The sequence below is a fragment of the Penicillium lagena genome, assembly GCF_028827675.1.
Source record: "Penicillium lagena strain IBT 129212 chromosome Unknown utg000008l_segment0_segment0, whole genome shotgun sequence".
Lineage (NCBI taxonomy): Eukaryota > Fungi > Ascomycota > Eurotiomycetes > Eurotiales > Aspergillaceae > Penicillium > Penicillium lagena.
This window is the reverse complement of record NW_026623229.1, coordinates 2,649,019-2,665,926: the sequence shown is the minus strand read 5'-3', so window position 1 is coordinate 2,665,926 and position 16,908 is coordinate 2,649,019. Positions and strand designations below refer to the sequence as shown.

Genomic DNA, 16,908 nt, shown 5'->3' with positions numbered 1-16,908 from the left:
TATCGATAAGCGGGAAAATTAATACTCGGGTCTCCAACACCTCAGCCCTCTTCCTTCTGGACCATCATGCCGCGTATATACTACTATTGAGTCTCTGTCACTCTGCATTGTCGATATGATTTCTTTGCCACTCGCGAAAATCCGACTGCGATCCGATGGATGAATATTCCACCAGTGCTCTGCATTATGGGCACTTGGGACGAGCAGTCTACCTCCCAGAAGTCCAGACATGGTCTTTTTCGCGCACCCTGGCGAGGCGTAAGCCATTTCGGTCCTTGGAAGCCAGTGTGTGTGGCGCTAACGTTTATGTAGCTACCGTGATTTCGTACACCGGAGAGACCAAGACACGAGTGCCATCGTCACGGAGGGCTACCGAGCAGAGACTCTCTCGACCGCGCAGAGTGAACCGGAATATAATCCCCCAGACACACTCGGATCTAGCTGCAGCCTGGTCCTCAACTACATCGATCCGCGATGAGGCCGTCTCTAGAGTGGTTGCGACAGCCACCGACAACTACGACCCTTTGGTCTCCTCAACCCTCGATGTCGGTCATGCCGTGGATTATCGAAGCGAAGAATCGAGCCAACGCCAAGTTTCAATCGCGGTAGCCATCTCCGGGGAATGTGGGAACTCCGTCTTTCTTTCACGAATGGTGGAAGATATCGAGGTCCTGAAGCGAGAGCGACTGGAGATGCGCGTCCCATCCCTCAGCGGGTCAGACACCTCCGAGTGGTCAAGAGGCGGCGCGCCAATACGTCAAGTCTGTTTTGCACGCTCTATCGACGAGAAGGCCACTTGGATGGCCGTGCGCCTCGCAGAGTCGACCGTCATCTTTCACCCACTATATCATCGCGAACCAGTGCCCATGCACATACATGGTGGCTATCCAGCAGAAAGCAACATACCTCTACGTAATACTCGACTTGATTCCAACCCCGTCTCGGAGGTGTCAATATCGGTCACTGGCGGTTTCGCCCATGCCGATGTGACCTTCAATCCTTGGTACCAGAAGCAATTCGCTCTTGTTGATACCCAGGGAAATTGGAGTGTCTGGGAGATCAGGGGTCGCCAGCGACGAGGAGGGAGGACTTTGCCTGTTACCTTTATCAAGTCAGGGTCGTTACCACCCTTGCCAGACTACAAAGGCAGTCCCAATTGTCCTCGGCATGATGGATGGGCGTCGATTGAGTGGATTGGTGATGTGTGGTCGCTCCTTGTCTCCGATCGTAGGTGCACCACGCTCTATCGAATGGAGGGCGAACAGACTCGCTCAAGAGCAGTAGAACTGGGGTTGTCAAAGAAGTCCGAATGGGTGCTGGCTGTGCAAAGAAGCCCCCAAAATTCCTCCCAGTTCTTTGTCCTCACCACTTCTCGGGTACTGTGGTTTGATATTACCAGGGCTATGTTACCAGATGAAGAGGATTCACCACCCTCTATACAGCCTCAACTTGCCTGGCGTCATTTTCGAGACCCGGAGGACACGACACTGCGTTTCTGCGACGTGCTGATGGACCGCGGTAAGTTCTTTTTCTCTATGTCGACTGAGATTGCAGACCAAAAGTGCTGATGCGTCTACTCCCAGATTTATATCTCATCCTGTACTCCCGGATTACTGAGCTGGTCCAGGCGTATTCCTGCCCAAGTCCAGTGGAAGAAGAAACAGAGCCAGTATCCGTGCCGGATCCCGTTTTATTGCAAATGCCGTCTCCCGAGGATAACCAGCACTACTCTACCTTTGTATTTAGAGAAGTTGCTCATACCCCGGGCCCGATGAGTCGAACAGGCTACGATCCTGATTTACGGCTTTTCAAGCTTTTCTGGGCTGACGAGCATCTTGCTCTGCACGAGTCGCTTTTCACGAGCCCCAGACGGACAACGGATGATGGTGACCTGTACTCTGAGCGTGATGTGCTCCGGACAAAGAGGCGCCATCCTGGAGCTCAACGAAAACAACAAAATATTGACGATGATGAGTTTGTGGTTGATGACTGGGATGAATCTGTGGCTCCTTTCGGTAGCCGTCCTCAGCTCACAGCTCACCGAATGCTCTTCGACCGCAATCTCCAAGAGTCTCGGGATTTAGTGCCAATCTATGACATTGCAGCGGGAAAGGCAGCAGCAGGTGCAACAAATGAGGACCATGAGCGACCGCAAAACAAAACCTTTAGCGAGTTACTTGAGAACTTCCCGAATCGGGCTATGGATGAGGCCGTGAGGGATCAGGAGCGCGGTGAAACGATGTAAGGCCGCTATATAGACTCACTTGAGGATATCGTGCTAATAAATGCCAGGCTTGAGCTCAACGATGGAAGCCCTTTGATTGACGACATCGATGAGAATGCTCGGGATCTCGAATGTCTCATCTCAACACTGGTGCCTCAGATGGCTGATGCTGAGACTCAACGCCAGTTCATGACCCTACCGCAGAGGTTTTCGAACCTGTTCGTAGGTCTACCCACTGGCACATTGGAGGATTCTTCCAAGTTGGATCTTTTGAAGTCTTATGATGAATTGGTCCATGACTGGCTGTCCAGTCTCTCCCAGAACATCCCTGTACGAACAAGAATCATGAAAGAAAAGATCATCCGTGGAATCGCGACTGATCTCCTCCTATCACGCCTCATCCGGGTTTCCAATACGCCAACCCCTCTATCCTCCGGCCGCATAATCCAGGCCGGGGAAGAAGAATCGGCGGCACCACAAGATGAGCCTTCCAGCCAGGGCACGACGGCCCGTCTACTGAGTCCAATGACAGACCATGAACCGGCGACTCCACAAAATGAAGCCCCAGGCGAGCAGCCAGAGGCCTCAGTTCCTATCTACAGTAGTCTCTCCTCATTCACGACTTTCGACACCCCACGCTTGATGCCCTCGAACGTGGCAACCCTCCTTTCACACTGGCAGCCGGGCGGCGACCCGGCCGACTACACCTGGACCCGGACCACCCAGATGCTGGAGGAGGAGATGTCCCAACGGACGTCGCGGGCCTCCACCCCCAAAAACCGGCTGCGCAAGAAACGGTCACAGTCACAATCACAACAGGACATGGTGCCGGCTGCCTCGTCCCAGCCCACTCCTTCGGCGGTGCGGACGGTGCGCAGCTGGGGCACGCAGGGGGAAAGCGAGGCGCTGCCGCGTATGCAGCTGCTGAGCAGTCAGCCGACACTCGACGAGCCGATGACACAGATTGAGCGCGGGCAATTTGGAGGGCGTGAGGCCAACAGCAAAGCGAAGAAAAAGAAGAAGAGAGCGGCGGGATTCTAATTGGGCATTTTAGCCGCTGTATTATACATATAAAGAAAGAAGCATTCAAGGCGTTACCATTGCCTATCAGTGTTCTTAATCAAGAGTCCGACGCAAGCCGATCGCAGAAGGGGCTCAAGAAAGGGATAGATGGCATTACAAATGGGCCTGTATTCATTGTTTATAATCACCTCACCTCACCTCACATTTCTTCTTTCTTTATTCCACCCCGCGCTGATCCACCATCCCACCTTCTCTTCTACCCGCAAGCAACAATCAATTCCATAACATGTCGGACCACACGTACAAGTTTAACGTGACCATGACCTGCGGCGGCTGCTCCGGCGCCGTGGAGCGCGTGCTGAAGAAGCTGGACGGTAAGCAAGCACCGCATTTGTCAGCCAGCAGCGGAAGTTGATTTTTGGTGCAGGCGTCAAGGACTTCGACGTCAGTCTCGAGTCTCAGACTGCGACCGTTAACACTGGCCCGGATGTGTCGTATGAGACGGTGCTGGAGAAGATCAAGAAGACAGGGAAGACGGTTAATAGTGGCGAGGCGGATGGGCAGGAGAAGGCTGTTTGAGTCGGCACCGGCTAGCAAAAACGTAATAAAGGGAAGGCTGCGCTGCAGTCGGCAGCATACGGGTTATACGGAGAAGTTCTATGGTTGGCTCCAGCCTACAGGCTTTGATGAATACATGAATGATATATGATGGACAGATAGAAATGCCAACGACTGGAAGTCGGAAATAATACTCATTCGAAGGAATATGTAGCGCCAATAGTCCGGAATGCAGATGGGGTATGACCGGACTATGCAGGTACTCGAAATACCGTGAAAATGCAAAACACAATAACAATATCCTGACAACCTCAATCCACGATCACAACGGATCTTCCATCGGGAACAGAGTAGGTGGGAGTATGCGGTTCGACACGCTGGACATAGACAGGGCGATCATGCTCCAGGACCTGGGAAGAGCGATGAGGATCATGGAAGCGCCTGCAGATGTATTAGTTCATCTCGATTGATTCCCTCTAATCCATTTCGAACGAAAACCATGGATTACTCCCACTCTGTTGGCTTACCGGGCAGAAGTGACGCCAAGTCGTCGTTCATGATACCCTGGGGGAGGCTGACCCGCAGCAGTTGTCACTGGATGAAGGATGGTAGGATCATGGGCACTGCGTACCACCCGAGAACCCATGGATACTCGGCCATGTGGATCAGAAACAACCCGGGTTTGGGGTGGATCGTTTGCATCATAGGCAGGGGCCCTAGCACGGTCATGCTGACCACTGGTTTCATGTCCTGGACGGCGCCCAACATATTCAAACGGATCCGGGTCACGGATATCAACGGGGCGGACAAAGTCTTCTGCATAGATGTGTCTGTTTGGGGGTTTGTCATTGCGCACAGGGAGCGCGTCATCAATGTGGCTTCGGTATGAGGAGATCCACGGCTGTTCAACAACAGAGACATGGCCCAGATGGGGACTACGATCAGCAAAGTAAGCATGGCGTGCGCCAGCCTCCGGGGCAGCCCTGATAGGGTGACCGTCTCCGGGCACAAAGTGACCAGGCTGGGGGTGATGGACGGAGATATATTGTGGATCATTGAGACGCTTCCGCTCCAGCGTCGGCCCGGCATCTGGATTGACTCGTAGAGCATAAGGATCCAGATTCCTCTCTGACAAGTGTCTTACAGCATGAGTCTGCTTCACTGGCGGGTGATCTTGGCGCATCTGAAGCCCATCCTGTACAGGGATGGCTTCAACCTGACGATATTGATCCCCGGGAAGTCTTTCAGAAATAGGGGGTCCAACGGGTCTCGCATTTCGAGGCTCCGGACGTGGGCCATTGTGAGGGACGACACCATGATGCGCCAAGCGCCTTCTTTTGGAGATTTGATCACTGTTATCATCTAATGCAACAAGGTTGTCCTGATGGAAACCTTGTCCGTGGGAACGGGACGGTGTTTCTGAACGAAGGGATAAAACACCAGACATCCTCTTCGTCAGAGCGTCCAGTCGGCCATCACTGCGCCTGGTTTCTAGGGGCCAAGGAGTTTCAATCGAGGGCAGCACACAGTTCTGGGGATTTAAGGCGGGTCTTGCACGATGGAAATTGGCAGACTGTGGCCGAAGGCGAGTTTGGATCTCGCTACCCTGGTGCTGTTCACTGGGACCGCTCACAAATACGGGTGCATTCGATCTGTCATCCGACTGATGTGGCAATCTCTCTGGTCGAGAAACTGGAGCCCTTTCCGAGGCAATGTCATTTGACAAGTAATGGCGGGCAATCTCATCCAAGTTATGAGATTTGTGGGTATTCTTGTGAGTTAGTGCATTCCCCTTTCCTGGGAACCCGTAGTTTGAGGGATTTCGTTGAACGTCCATAGAGGTGTATACCTTCTGAGCACTCACACGATTTTCCCGTGTCTGCCGGTCCATGGCTGGAACAGGTGGCAGTCCCTGTGCTCGGCTGTGAACGGGACCTGGATCTAGAATAATCCTGGGAGAAGCTTTGGCAGCCTCCCGGTGCCTAGTAGGACCTGCTGTTTCCTGGGAAGTAACTTGCTGAGTGTCATATAGCCGTGTCCGATGCTCGGCTGGAGCCATTCTGACCTGTTCAGTACTACGTGCCCCGGCTCGATAGCGGTTGAGGGCACAGTCCCATGCCTTGTATCTACTAAAGCCTCGACGGTCGATGGCAGTCTTTGCCGGTACCCTTGTAACAAACCGGAAACCAGGGGGTGCTTCCTCATCTGACAGTTCCCGCAAAGGATCCAAGGTGGGTTTTGCAGCGGAAGCGGGCCGGGGGAGAATCTCGTGGATCCGAGCATCGCTGGAAAGGATTTCCACACTGTAGTCCCGATTACCGGGTCGACGAGAAGCCTCTTCCTCCATTTCACTGTCTTCGTCATCTGAGATGACGATTACCTCGCGGAAAACATCCTCCAGGACGGTCCGACCATTCTCATCGTCCCCGCGCCATTCCACAAGCTTGGCTAGAGTAGGTTGTTCCACGGAGGTTCGAGCCTCTTGAAACGACGTAGTCTTCAGGAGGGAATCGTAAGCGGTGTAAAGGTGTCGAATGTGCGCAACTACGGCGAGTTGGGCTCTGCGAGCCAGAGGCAATTCGGCTGCCGTTCCTACTTTGCCTTGACCCTGGCCACCACCGCTATTAGAGATGCCACAGCTGCAGGGAACTCTCACCGACACACCTTTTGAAACGCGGTTTTGATGATCTGGTTGAGATCGTTGGCCGGGATGTTGGGGAAAAGATCTTTTAGAACATCTCGTGCCTCGGTATTGAGAGTTATTTGAGAAACAGAAACCTCAGAGTCAGCTCGCTTGCGGTCTTTCGCCTTACCCATTGTTTGCAACGGAAACACCTTGCCGGACCTTGTAAGATGCATTCCCAGTTCTAGACAGGCGGTCGCAACAACACTGCTCGGGAAATGGTATCCTATCCGGTGGACATGCTGTGACAAGCCGTGGGTGTTGTGATGGGGGGTGGTCTAACGGCGCAGAAGATGAGCAGCTTCCCAGACGCAATATGAGCAATACGATATTGAGTCTTACCGTGACCGCCAGGACTTTGAGGCCCTCTTTTCGACATCGTTCCTTACAGGCCGTGGTGAGATGCGGGTTGCCCGCAGGAATGAAGGTGTAGCCTCGGGGTGCTTTGGCTTCGAATGAGATCTGTTCGGGTAGTTCAGCATGGCCCACACAACCGAGAACCAGCAAGAGCATACCACACTGAGAAGCTTTCTCTTTTCCCGAGTCACCGACTCCAGGATGACTTTGTGCTTTCGGACCTTCCTTTGGGCGGCCCGACTGGGAGCGCGCCTGGCCTGCGCCGACGCGCCTCGCAGCACCCTTGTCATTTTTGTTCCGGTCGGGTCTAACCTGACCGAGGAGGATGTGGCATCAATACATGATGACGCTGGCACGACGGCAGCGTAAAATAGGAAGTGGGACAAAGTAAACGGGGGTGGGAGGGCAGCGAGGTAAAAAGACGGTGGGGGAAGAAAGGAAAGGCACTGATAAGATACGTAACTCGGTCGTTCAGGTTGGCGGCCCAAGCCCAGTGACCAACTACGGCCCGATCGGGTTTAGCTTGCCTTCTGCTTTGTTCGCGGAGTTCTGGGGCTTCCGGTAGTTCGAGACGACCACCACAAATCATGCACAGGAGTCCCCTGCTGGACCAGCGAGCTGTGCTGCATGCATATCATCATCTCTTCCGCCAGGCCTTGAAAGCCATCCGCTATTCCGTCCCCGGCCGCCATGTCCTACGCACCACGATGCGCAACAGCTTTCGCTCCTCCTCGGTCGAGGACTTTGATCCCACAAGAATCGCCAACACCCTCCTCTTCCTCGAACGAGCGACCAAGACTACCGGGCTGGAGCACAAGATTGTGAAAAATATCTTGTTCTGCAGATACTGGGAACTGCCTGGGGCCCGCAGGGAGTCGAAAGTGTAAGTGCCGTCCTTGCATGGCAGCCCAATGGTGGGGAAAGGTGCCTGACGCCCTCTTTAGCTTGCGAAGCCTAGGGCTTGGGAACTCGGAACATTCCTTGCGGAAAAGCGCCTATGAGCAACTCAACTCGACCCTGGAACTCCTCAACCAGAGCTTGGGGACGTGTCTCAGGTGATGAGCCCATTGGCATACCTTTACCGGAATCGTGTTGGTTCTGTCTGGCTACAAATGGTGACGACAATATGCTGGTTGGGCCTCGTCTTGGGCATGAAGTCTAGTGTAACAAAGCAGCTTGCCCAAAGGGGTAATGCCCACAGACGAACTCACGCGGAGGACTAATCCATGTCAGGGAAGGATGAACTAGTACGGCAACACAGGCTTCCTTATCGTGCTCAGTCACCTTCGTCAGCCAGGGTTCGCTTTACGAGTGTACCACCAGGGGGATTCGAATAAGCGTTTCATTGTCAATACAAGAGCTGATCGCCCGCGGAGGTCACTATCACAAGAGGAAGACCTCCATCCCTCGCACCAACGTCATCTCAGCTCTGATTGAGCCTGTCTTCCCTCCTTCGAATTCAAATGTTCGTTCCTGCAATGCTACAGTTCAGCGCCATTCCACAACCCCCGCGAAGATTTCGTCTTACTTTTCGTTCGCCCAATTCATGACCGCAAAGGCAATGATAAACGGAGGCACCACGTATAAGACTTGATGTCTGAATCGACGGAAGGTGTTGAAGATGGCTGCGTGTAGCCAGCCAGCCATCGGCCGCTGCCTGTTCGGCGAGAGGGCGTAGCTCGCAATCCGCTGAGGACTGGGCAGAACTGCAGGGGGTGGTTGTCATTCAATATGGCCTCTGCTTGGGGTGTTGTTGGCATTACCTTGATTTCCTGGCGGGCCTATCCACCTGGTATGGTTTAGAGACGAGATCCTTTTAAGGCAATCATAATATATACCCGGGGAACTTACCATCCGTTCTTCGGATCGTTGCGACCACCCATGATGAACACAATAGAAACCGCACCTTGCAAATCAATGTAGTGAACTAGAATCGACATACCAGATGCTGCACTTTTATATATCCCCATGCTCTGCTCGTAAAGAACCCCACCGTAAACGAGCGGACCAATCAGGCGCATCCCCAGTTCGAGCGGGCCGCTGTCGATCATGATTTATCCAGTGAAGCGGTGATAGGACAATTTCATCCAGGTACGGAGGCGTACTTAGGTACAGGCAAAGAAAGAGATCCTTTCAATTAAGAGACATACTCCTCGTGGCTACGTCCATCGAGTACGATATGTCTCAGATCTTTCAAAGGGTGGAACATCATCATGTGCCTAGGCCATGTGATGCTGATTCAGCAGTCCCAAAACGTCACATGTCCTGGGGCTGCAGCAACAAAACAGCCCTCAACTGCCTTGGGTTATGCACTCCCCATTGCGGACTGCCATCGGCCCTTCATGAGCAGCTTAATCTCAACGCTGCTGATCGAACTTGGATTCCGCCAACCCCATCCCCCTTCCCGGCCCGCCTCTCCACGCCCGCATATCACCAACGACCTGACTGACCCTCCGTCGAGCACCCCGCCAAAGAACTCTTCCTCGAGCGAGAGCGACGAGGAGCAAAACATCGAACCAAACCAAGGTTACCTAGGGCGAGAATCGAGGATCGGAGATGCACGCTGCTTGCATGGCTCTGCCTTCCTCCCAGCCCTACCCAAAGATATGGATGGACGGAATCAAGAGCCAGGGTCGACCGGACGGCGTAGAGTCATACCGGCTGCTACAGGCGACCTCGGCGGTACACGAGATGATGTCCACCTGACCGTCAACCCGGGTCCTGAACACCCTCGAGCTGCACATCCCAGCGAGCCTGCGCAAAATGCCATATCAGAGTCAATACCTCCTCATGGAAGCGAATCAGTATCCGGCAATAACCTTGTGCTGGACGAGATGGGACAGCTATCGCTTCCTGCAGACGATGGAATGGGTGCGCTGCGGAAGAAGATCCACGCAATCAGAGACCTGGAACTCAGCAACGCGGAGAAAGCGCACATGGTCCATGATTTGATGACAGAGAATTATAATTATTCCCGAGAAACCTTCCCAAGACCCCCCGTACTATTATCTCCGCCGCCAAGTCCACTGAAGACGGACCGACCCAACACCTCGACGATCCGCTGGAACTCGCAGTCCTTGGACCCCATTTCGACGACACCCGCTGTGACAGAATCGGTCCTGGAAAGCCCCTTCTCCCTCACTGCTGAGGATTTGCAGCCCACATTTGCGCCCAAGGCTGAGCCCGAATCTCCAGACGGCGAAACCGGCGAAACAGTCCCCGAGGATCTTGATACCGAAGAATTGGAAGATGCATGTTTGGGGTGTCCGCACTACAAACGAAACGTCAAATTGCAGTGTTTCACTTGCAAGAAGTGGTATACCTGCCGGTTCTGCCATGATGAGGTCGAAGAACATCATCTGATCCGCCGGGAAACTGAAAATATGCTATGCATGCTCTGTGGACATGCCCAACCAGCGGCGCAAAATTGTAGAAAATGCGGCGAGCAAACTGCGCAGTACTACTGCGATATTTGCAAGCTGTGGGACAATGACAGCAAGAAGAGCATTTACCACTGTAGTGATTGTGGTATATGTCGGATTGGACAAGGTCTTGGCAGGGATTTCTTCCATTGCAAGGTAAGTGTCAGGGAATTTGTATTTTTGTGTGACGCTAACTAGAGACCAGAGATGTTGCGTCTGCCTGCCGGTCTCGATCGAGACCACTCATCGGTGCATTGAACGATCTACCCAGTGCGATTGTCCGATCTGTGGGGATTATATGTTTACTTCTCCGGAAACCGTGGTTGTCATGCGATGCGGCCATAGCATCCACTCCAAATGCCTTTCCGAATACTCGAAGAGCTCTTTCCGGTGTCCAATATGCAGCAAGACCATCACGAACATGGAATCAACGTTTCGCAATTTGGACCGCACCATTGAGGGCCAACCCATGCCTGTTGAGTTCAAGGACACCAAAAGTCTCATCTACTGCAATGACTGCGGCGTGAAATCAGTTGTCAAGTACCATTGGCTGGGCTTGAAATGTGACTTGTAAGTGCAATTTCCTGAATCTTGACGGAATACAGCTAATCGAGCCCAGGTGCGAGTCATATAACACGGCACAACACAGACTTTTGCAGGGGGACATGTCAGAATCCATTGAGGAAGAAGAAAGCATTGGCAGCTTCCCACCTCGAACTCGAGCATCATCTTTCAATACAAATGATGAATTAGTATCCTCGTCGCTTGCAGAGTTGCGCATCAACGCGACCTCGGTCCCAAGCTCACATCTCGGAACACGGTTACCCGCCGGTCCTGATGGGCAATTTCCATCTTACAGCATCACTAGAGACCGTGCTATTTCGCCTGTAGTCACGAACTACTTTGGTCTGCCATCTGACCGTGAATCTGAGAAGCCTTCCTCCTTACCATTCTTTGGAGGTCTGTCGAGGACTGCTAGCGAAAATGACTATGGCGCACTGAACTTCTTAAGCAAGAAGCTCAGATATCGGTATGGGTTCCTTGGTGGTGAATCGCAACTGGCGGATGAGAAATCAGAAAAGTCAGCCACCGACGGCGAAGACGATGGTGAATCGTCTGATGCTGGATCAAATGGCAGCCGGGACGACGATGATGAGGAAGACCAAGATGATGAGGACGAAATCGACATCTTTGGTCATCGATGAGATGAAGCGTTCCCGTGAATGCACATTGTGGCCTGGGGCATATTCTTCATTGCTGTGGATCAGCTGGGCCTGATTATCCGGATATTAAACGCAAAGTCCAGCTGCAGAACGGCCTCGCCTTGAAGGCTCATAGCCATCCTCGTGTAAATTCCTTTGGATGCTATGGAATCTATGTGACTGTGTCCCCCGAGAGAATGCCTGACAGCGAACAACGTGTTCAATTATCGGAGGGAGTATTTGTTTGATTGTGAATCTTGAACTGAGCAGCAACCTTTTGCTCTTGCGGCCATGACTGAAAGTGGACTGACTGCGTTTCTTGAGCTCGCATTGTTTGGATCATCATGGAAACTAAAATATCCTAAAGCTTGACAGGGTTGACAGTTAGGGGACGAGCTCAGGCGTTCTTGGGAGATCACATCCGCAAAAAAGCGGCGCTTATTCATTTACAAGGTGCATTTGCATTCGAGATATCATGATGGTGTTCTGGGACCGCATTTTATGTTCTGGTCATCTCCCCATATACACGAGTCAGAAACAATTCTCATCAATAGACCGTGACAATAGACACTGAAAACTATAGCCAATCAAGCTGGGGATCTCTCCGGTCCCTGAGAAGAAATATCCTGGGCGATATTCTCTACGTGCGCAGCCGGTGCCTTCTCGCCCTCTGTGACCAGGGCCAAGGCCTCGCGTTTCTCTGTGTCCGATTCATGTTCTCCAGCCTCGACAAAGTCCAGTCCCCCGAATATCTTCTCCATACGCTCAAGAGAGATGCCCTTGGTCTCGGGGAGAATAAAATATACGGAAATCTATGGAGATCGTTAGCAGTCTGAGATTGTCCTCGATATTGCGTCACACCCACCCCGGCAGCCACATTTAGCCCAAAGAGCAGCCAATAGCTGTGTCCACCGACTTTGGCGTTGAAGTCAGGCCACGATTCCGTGAGCAGAATCAGCCAGCAAGTCTGACCAAGCATAGAGAGACCGAACCCCTGATGTCGAGTGTCAGCAATTGCCTTGGGCTTGGTGTGTTTTGCAGGACTCACCTTGTCCCGGACATGTTGAGGGAAAATCTCCGATACCACCGTCGCAGCAATGGGACCGTTCGACCAACAATACGTCAAACCAACGATGAAGAGCATGGCCACCTCCACGACTGCGGCTGGCTTGTTGCCGTTCGTAGGGAATGCGGTGGTCAGACACGACAGGATGAGGAGCGCAAGTGACTGGATCGCAAACCCGGCGAGCAAAAGACCTCGTCGGCCGAATCTTTCCACGGTGAAGGTATTCACAAGGACGATCAGGAGTTGTAGAACGGCTTGGATTCCGTTGATGGAGAGAGCCTGCGAGCCCGCGTTCCATCCGAGACTTTGGTAGATCAGGGTCGCATACATAGTGAGAGAGGCAATACCTCCGCACTGAAATCAATAATGTCAACATTGCCTTTACTTCCCGCGAGACAGAAACAAACCTGCTGAAGACCCGCGGCGTAAAATCCATACGCAAGACGCTTCCGCATGCTCTTGCTTTTGAGAAGACCCATATATCCCGGATCATATCTTCGACGGAACTCATACGAGGCAACAAGTTCATGAAACTCAGTTCGGATACGCTCGTCAGTTGGAGCGCCGGACCTCAGCCGACAGAGCACCTTGAGAGCACGCTCAGGCGTCTCCGGGTACTTCTCCAGCATGAAGCGTGGGCTTTCGGGGTACCAGAATGAGACAAAGATGAAGGCAATGCCAATAGGAATCTGAATAATGTTTGAGACCCGCCAGGCAATGTTGTAGGGTGACTTGTGGAAGGACATGCCATAGCCGGCCCAGAAGGCGATTAGTGTGCCTAGCTGGTAGCCGAACTGGGAGACTGTGCCGACGAAGCTGCCTCGGAGCTTGGTGGGCGCACATTCCGCGACGTAGAGGTTTGATGCGATGTAGACGCAGCCGAAGCCCAGACCTCTGTTGCTGATTTTAGCGTGATGGAAAGAACAGAGAAGACATCACTTACGTGAGAAGCCGTCCCAGAATGAGGACGCCGAAGCTGTTGGGGACGACCTCGACTACTCTGTATGACCGTTAGGGCAGTTTTCGAGCACGGCAAATACAAACATACACTCCGATAATCATGATGCAGATGGAGAGTCGCAGCGCCCACAGGCGGCCAAGCCAGCCAGCCAGCGTGCCTCCAAGCCAGAGCTGGGCAATTCCTAGTTAGTTCAGTCAATGAAAAGGTCATCTCATGGATATTACGGAGTCAACCTACCTGTCATTGCCCAGGGAATAGTGGCCACCAGCCCGGACTTGCTATCATTGATGCCATAGTATTGAATGAACTGCTTGTCGGCCAGGATGACCGTCATGATACCCGCATCATAGCCGTTGAAACAGGTCGAGAAAACCATCCCATACAACAGTAGCGCCGCAAAGCTGGAAACAAGTCAGTCAGGGCTTTTGATAGAAACAAAAAGAAGAATATATTCACCGATCATCCTTAGGGAGGAACTTCTCGACGAGACCCATCTTGCCGCGCAGTCACTGAATATCTTCGCAGCCGTGATGGATGGTCACCCCACACCCCATTGTTATATATGGAAGTTCGGGACTCCACATTAAACTCAGGTCCTTTATGCGGGGGAGCTCCAGTTCCGGCGAACAGACGCAACTCAAAAGGCTTGCTTGACTTTGTTGTCGGCCCCGCCGGAGCGTTAGTCCCCGCCGGAGTCTTGCCCGAACTCGCCAAACCCGCACCGGAGGAGACAAACCATAGGCCCGGAGGCCGAGGGGACTGGAGCTCGGGACGATGGCGAAGTCGCTCAATCTCCGATTCTGCGCCCTGAAGAATGGAGGGGCGACCGAATGTTAGGAGTATAAGGATGGCAATGGGCCTCATCCCCTCCATCCCCTCCGCAATGATTTTAACTTGTCTCGCTCGACCATGAGTTACCCGCAAGAAAGCTTCGTCACGACCACATTCGCACCGGGATCTTTCTGGGCGCGCCGTCGCGATGTAGTCCGGACACAAACGCTGAAACATCAGCTTCATATGCTGAAACGCACAGGGCGTTATGATGCGTTCAAATTGCAATGGCACCCAAGCTACTCAGACCCTCCCAACGTGTGGCCAATTCCCAATCACCAGTTCTGGGACTCAGACATAGCCAAGTGGATTGAGGGCGCATGCTACCTGCTGATGGACCAGTTTGACGCGGAAATTGACTTGGCTGTGAAAGAGCTGGTGCAGATGATTCAATCTGCCCAGCATCCGGATGGATACCTGAATATCCATTATTCTGTCGTCGAGCCGGGGAAGCGCTTTACAAATTTGCGAGATATGCACGAGCTGTATGTGTCTTAAATTGACCGCTTCTGACTTTGGCTAACGGTAATTTTGATGTCAAGGTACAATGCAGGGCATCTTATTGAGGGCGCACTCGCCCACCGTCTGTACTATAAGAACGATGAAATGATGGCCCCGATTCTGAAGTATGTGGATCTTCTCGCGGAGAAATTCGGTGACCAAGACGGCCAAATCCCAGGCTATCCTGGCCACCCGGAGATCGAGCTGGCGCTGCTTCGCCTGCATAGTGTCTCGGGAGATCCAAAACATCTTCGATTAGCCCGATTCTTTATAGAAGAGAGAGGAAACCCGGCTGGGGGAAAGGAAAAGCGACACTACTACGACGTGGAATCTGAAGCGCGAGGCGAGAAAGAAACCGAGCTGCCCATGTATTACCCGGCAGTCAGAAGCTACTGGTACGAGCGGAATATCGGTAATGGGTCATATATCACGCTGACAAGAGCATAAAAGGTACCAGCAAGCGCACAGACCTATAGTCAAGCAAGAAACGATCGAGGGACACTCGGTCCGTGCCATGTACCTTCTTACCGCAGTGGCAGACCTAGTCCGAATCTGCCAGCCAGAGAGCGACTTTGGAACTACATTCTTGCCCGCGGTGCATCGACTCTGGTCTAACATGATAGAAAAGAAATCCTATGTGACCGGCGGGATTGGAGCTATGAAGCAGTGGGAGGGCTTTGGTATCGATTACTTCTTGCCCCAGGGCACGGACGAGGGTGGCTGCTACGCGGAGACATGCGCCGCGATCGGAGTCATGATGCTCGCTGAGCGCATGTTGCAGGTAGGATTTCTCCTCGACTGGAGTGACTGGTTGCTGACCCCGACCAGTTCGAGCTCGACAGCCACTACGCCGATATCATGGAGCTCTGTCTCTACAATGCCGTCTTAACTGGCATGAGCCTCGATGGGAAGGCGTTCACCTATGTGAATCAGTTGGCCTCCTCCGATAAGGATCTCTCGCGGCGCCATGAATGGTTCGAATGCGCTTGCTGTCCGCCGAATGTCACCCGAACGCTCGGGTACCTGGGGGGGATACGTGTGGAACCACACGGTGACAGAGCAAAGCGCTGTAGTCAATGTGCATCTGTATACCGCGGCCACTCTGCGCTTTGAGGTCTCAGGATCGAACGTCGAAATTGTGCAGAAGACAGACTGGCCGTGGGATGGCGAGGTGGACTTTAACGTCCAAGTGGAGGGACCTCCAGTCGATCTCCAAGTGCGACTAAGGATTCCCGGATGGGCGGGAGAAACATGGGAAATCTTACCTCAACCTGATGCGCTTGATGTCCGACATGGATATCTGCATCTGAGCGCTGCGTGGCTGCACCAACACCCACAGTTCCGCCTAAGTTGTCCCATGCGGCCACGAGTGGTTCAGCCACACCCACTGGCCATGCAGCCCGTGGCATACATCACACGGGGCCCGATCGTGTACTGCGTGGAGGACGCTGATCACCCGTGGGAGCAGCGTCATTTCAAGGTCAGTGTGGTGTCTGTCCGGAATGCCGACGGAAGAGAAGCTGACGATGAGACGCAGATGACGATGTTCGATCTTAGGGCACCTTTGCACGAGGAATCCCGGGCTCAGCCGGACCAGCACGTGGCCATCATAGCTGAAAACGGGGCCCAGGGCGACCTCGACACGTCGCCCTGGAGCCGGCAGATCGTCGCAGAGCCCGGGCGAGCGGTGGGAAAGAAACGCGACCTGTGTTTTGTGCCGTACTACTTGCGGGCAAACCGAGGAGGGAAGGGGCAGATGAGGGTTGGGCTGCGCATAGGTAGAATAGAATAGACAGCATCATCATCATCATATAATTATTTGTTTATTATTATTTGTCCCGAGGGCGTTGTACACGCTTACCTAAGCGTTGACGTCTTTCTGCTTGCGGCCATCGGATTCCATCATTTCCTCCCCGAATGACTTTTGGTCTGCTGGTTCCGGGGTTGACTCGGTCCCTGTCCACTCCTTAATCCCTTTACTGTGCTCATTATGCTCCCCTGATCTCTCTCCTTCGTCCTTTCACTCACTCCTCAACTCACAACTCTGAAACGAGCACGGATCCCTCCGCAGCTCCCATCC

General features: G+C 53.1%; 8 protein-coding genes across 8 annotated transcripts; 5 read left to right on the top strand and 3 right to left on the bottom strand.

Annotated features, from left to right (window-relative positions):
* Positions 1-155: 155 nt before the first annotated feature.
* Positions 156-3,265, top strand: N7510_011686 (uncharacterized protein; the record flags this gene model as incomplete). The annotated part of the gene is made up of 4 exons (XM_056983610.1): positions 156-258; positions 313-1,518; positions 1,584-2,241; positions 2,293-3,265. 4 exons carry the CDS (start codon positions 156-158, stop codon positions 3,263-3,265), a joined length of 2,940 nt encoding a protein of 979 aa, XP_056829104.1.
* Positions 3,266-3,533: 268 nt separating this feature from the next.
* N7510_011685 (copper metallochaperone ATX1) lies at positions 3,534-3,826 on the top strand (the record flags this gene model as incomplete). The annotated part of the gene is made up of 2 exons (XM_056983609.1): positions 3,534-3,621; positions 3,675-3,826. 2 exons carry the CDS (start codon positions 3,534-3,536, stop codon positions 3,824-3,826), a joined length of 240 nt encoding a protein of 79 aa, XP_056829103.1.
* Positions 3,827-4,116: 290 nt separating this feature from the next.
* N7510_011684 (DUF2293 domain-containing protein) lies at positions 4,117-7,135 on the bottom strand (the record flags this gene model as incomplete). The annotated part of the gene is made up of 5 exons (XM_056983608.1): positions 4,117-4,246; positions 4,333-6,413; positions 6,470-6,766; positions 6,831-6,950; positions 7,004-7,135. 5 exons carry the CDS (start codon positions 7,133-7,135, stop codon positions 4,117-4,119), a joined length of 2,760 nt encoding a protein of 919 aa, XP_056829102.1.
* A 276-nt stretch (positions 7,136-7,411) lies between these two features.
* N7510_011683 (uncharacterized protein) lies at positions 7,412-7,904 on the top strand (the record flags this gene model as incomplete). Its single annotated transcript, XM_056983607.1, has 2 exons — positions 7,412-7,728; positions 7,790-7,904. Coding segments are annotated over 2 exons (432 nt in total), but the record flags the coding sequence as incomplete, so codon positions are not given.
* Positions 7,905-8,369: 465 nt separating this feature from the next.
* On the bottom strand, positions 8,370-8,896 carry N7510_011682 (cytochrome b-c1 complex subunit 8; the record flags this gene model as incomplete). The annotated part of the gene is made up of 3 exons (XM_056983606.1): positions 8,370-8,551; positions 8,609-8,634; positions 8,697-8,896. The coding sequence occupies 3 exons, from the start codon at positions 8,894-8,896 to the stop codon at positions 8,370-8,372; spliced, it is 408 nt and encodes a 135-aa protein (XP_056829100.1).
* Positions 8,897-9,058: 162 nt separating this feature from the next.
* N7510_011681 (RING finger and CHY zinc finger domain-containing protein) lies at positions 9,059-11,472 on the top strand (the record flags this gene model as incomplete). Its single annotated transcript, XM_056983605.1, has 3 exons — positions 9,059-10,423; positions 10,473-10,837; positions 10,887-11,472. The coding sequence occupies 3 exons, from the start codon at positions 9,059-9,061 to the stop codon at positions 11,470-11,472; spliced, it is 2,316 nt and encodes a 771-aa protein (XP_056829099.1).
* Positions 11,473-12,056: 584 nt separating this feature from the next.
* N7510_011680 (uncharacterized protein) lies at positions 12,057-14,513 on the bottom strand (the record flags this gene model as incomplete). Its single annotated transcript, XM_056983604.1, has 9 exons — positions 12,057-12,281; positions 12,335-12,463; positions 12,518-12,889; positions 12,943-13,429; positions 13,479-13,535; positions 13,584-13,677; positions 13,734-13,897; positions 13,953-13,990; positions 14,046-14,513. The coding sequence occupies 9 exons, from the start codon at positions 14,511-14,513 to the stop codon at positions 12,057-12,059; spliced, it is 2,034 nt and encodes a 677-aa protein (XP_056829098.1).
* N7510_011679 (glycoside hydrolase family 127 protein) lies at positions 14,406-16,620 on the top strand (the record flags this gene model as incomplete). The annotated part of the gene is made up of 5 exons (XM_056983603.1): positions 14,406-14,812; positions 14,870-15,240; positions 15,305-15,609; positions 15,657-15,847; positions 15,894-16,620. 5 exons carry the CDS (start codon positions 14,406-14,408, stop codon positions 16,618-16,620), a joined length of 2,001 nt encoding a protein of 666 aa, XP_056829097.1.
* Positions 16,621-16,908: the final 288 nt, after the last annotated feature.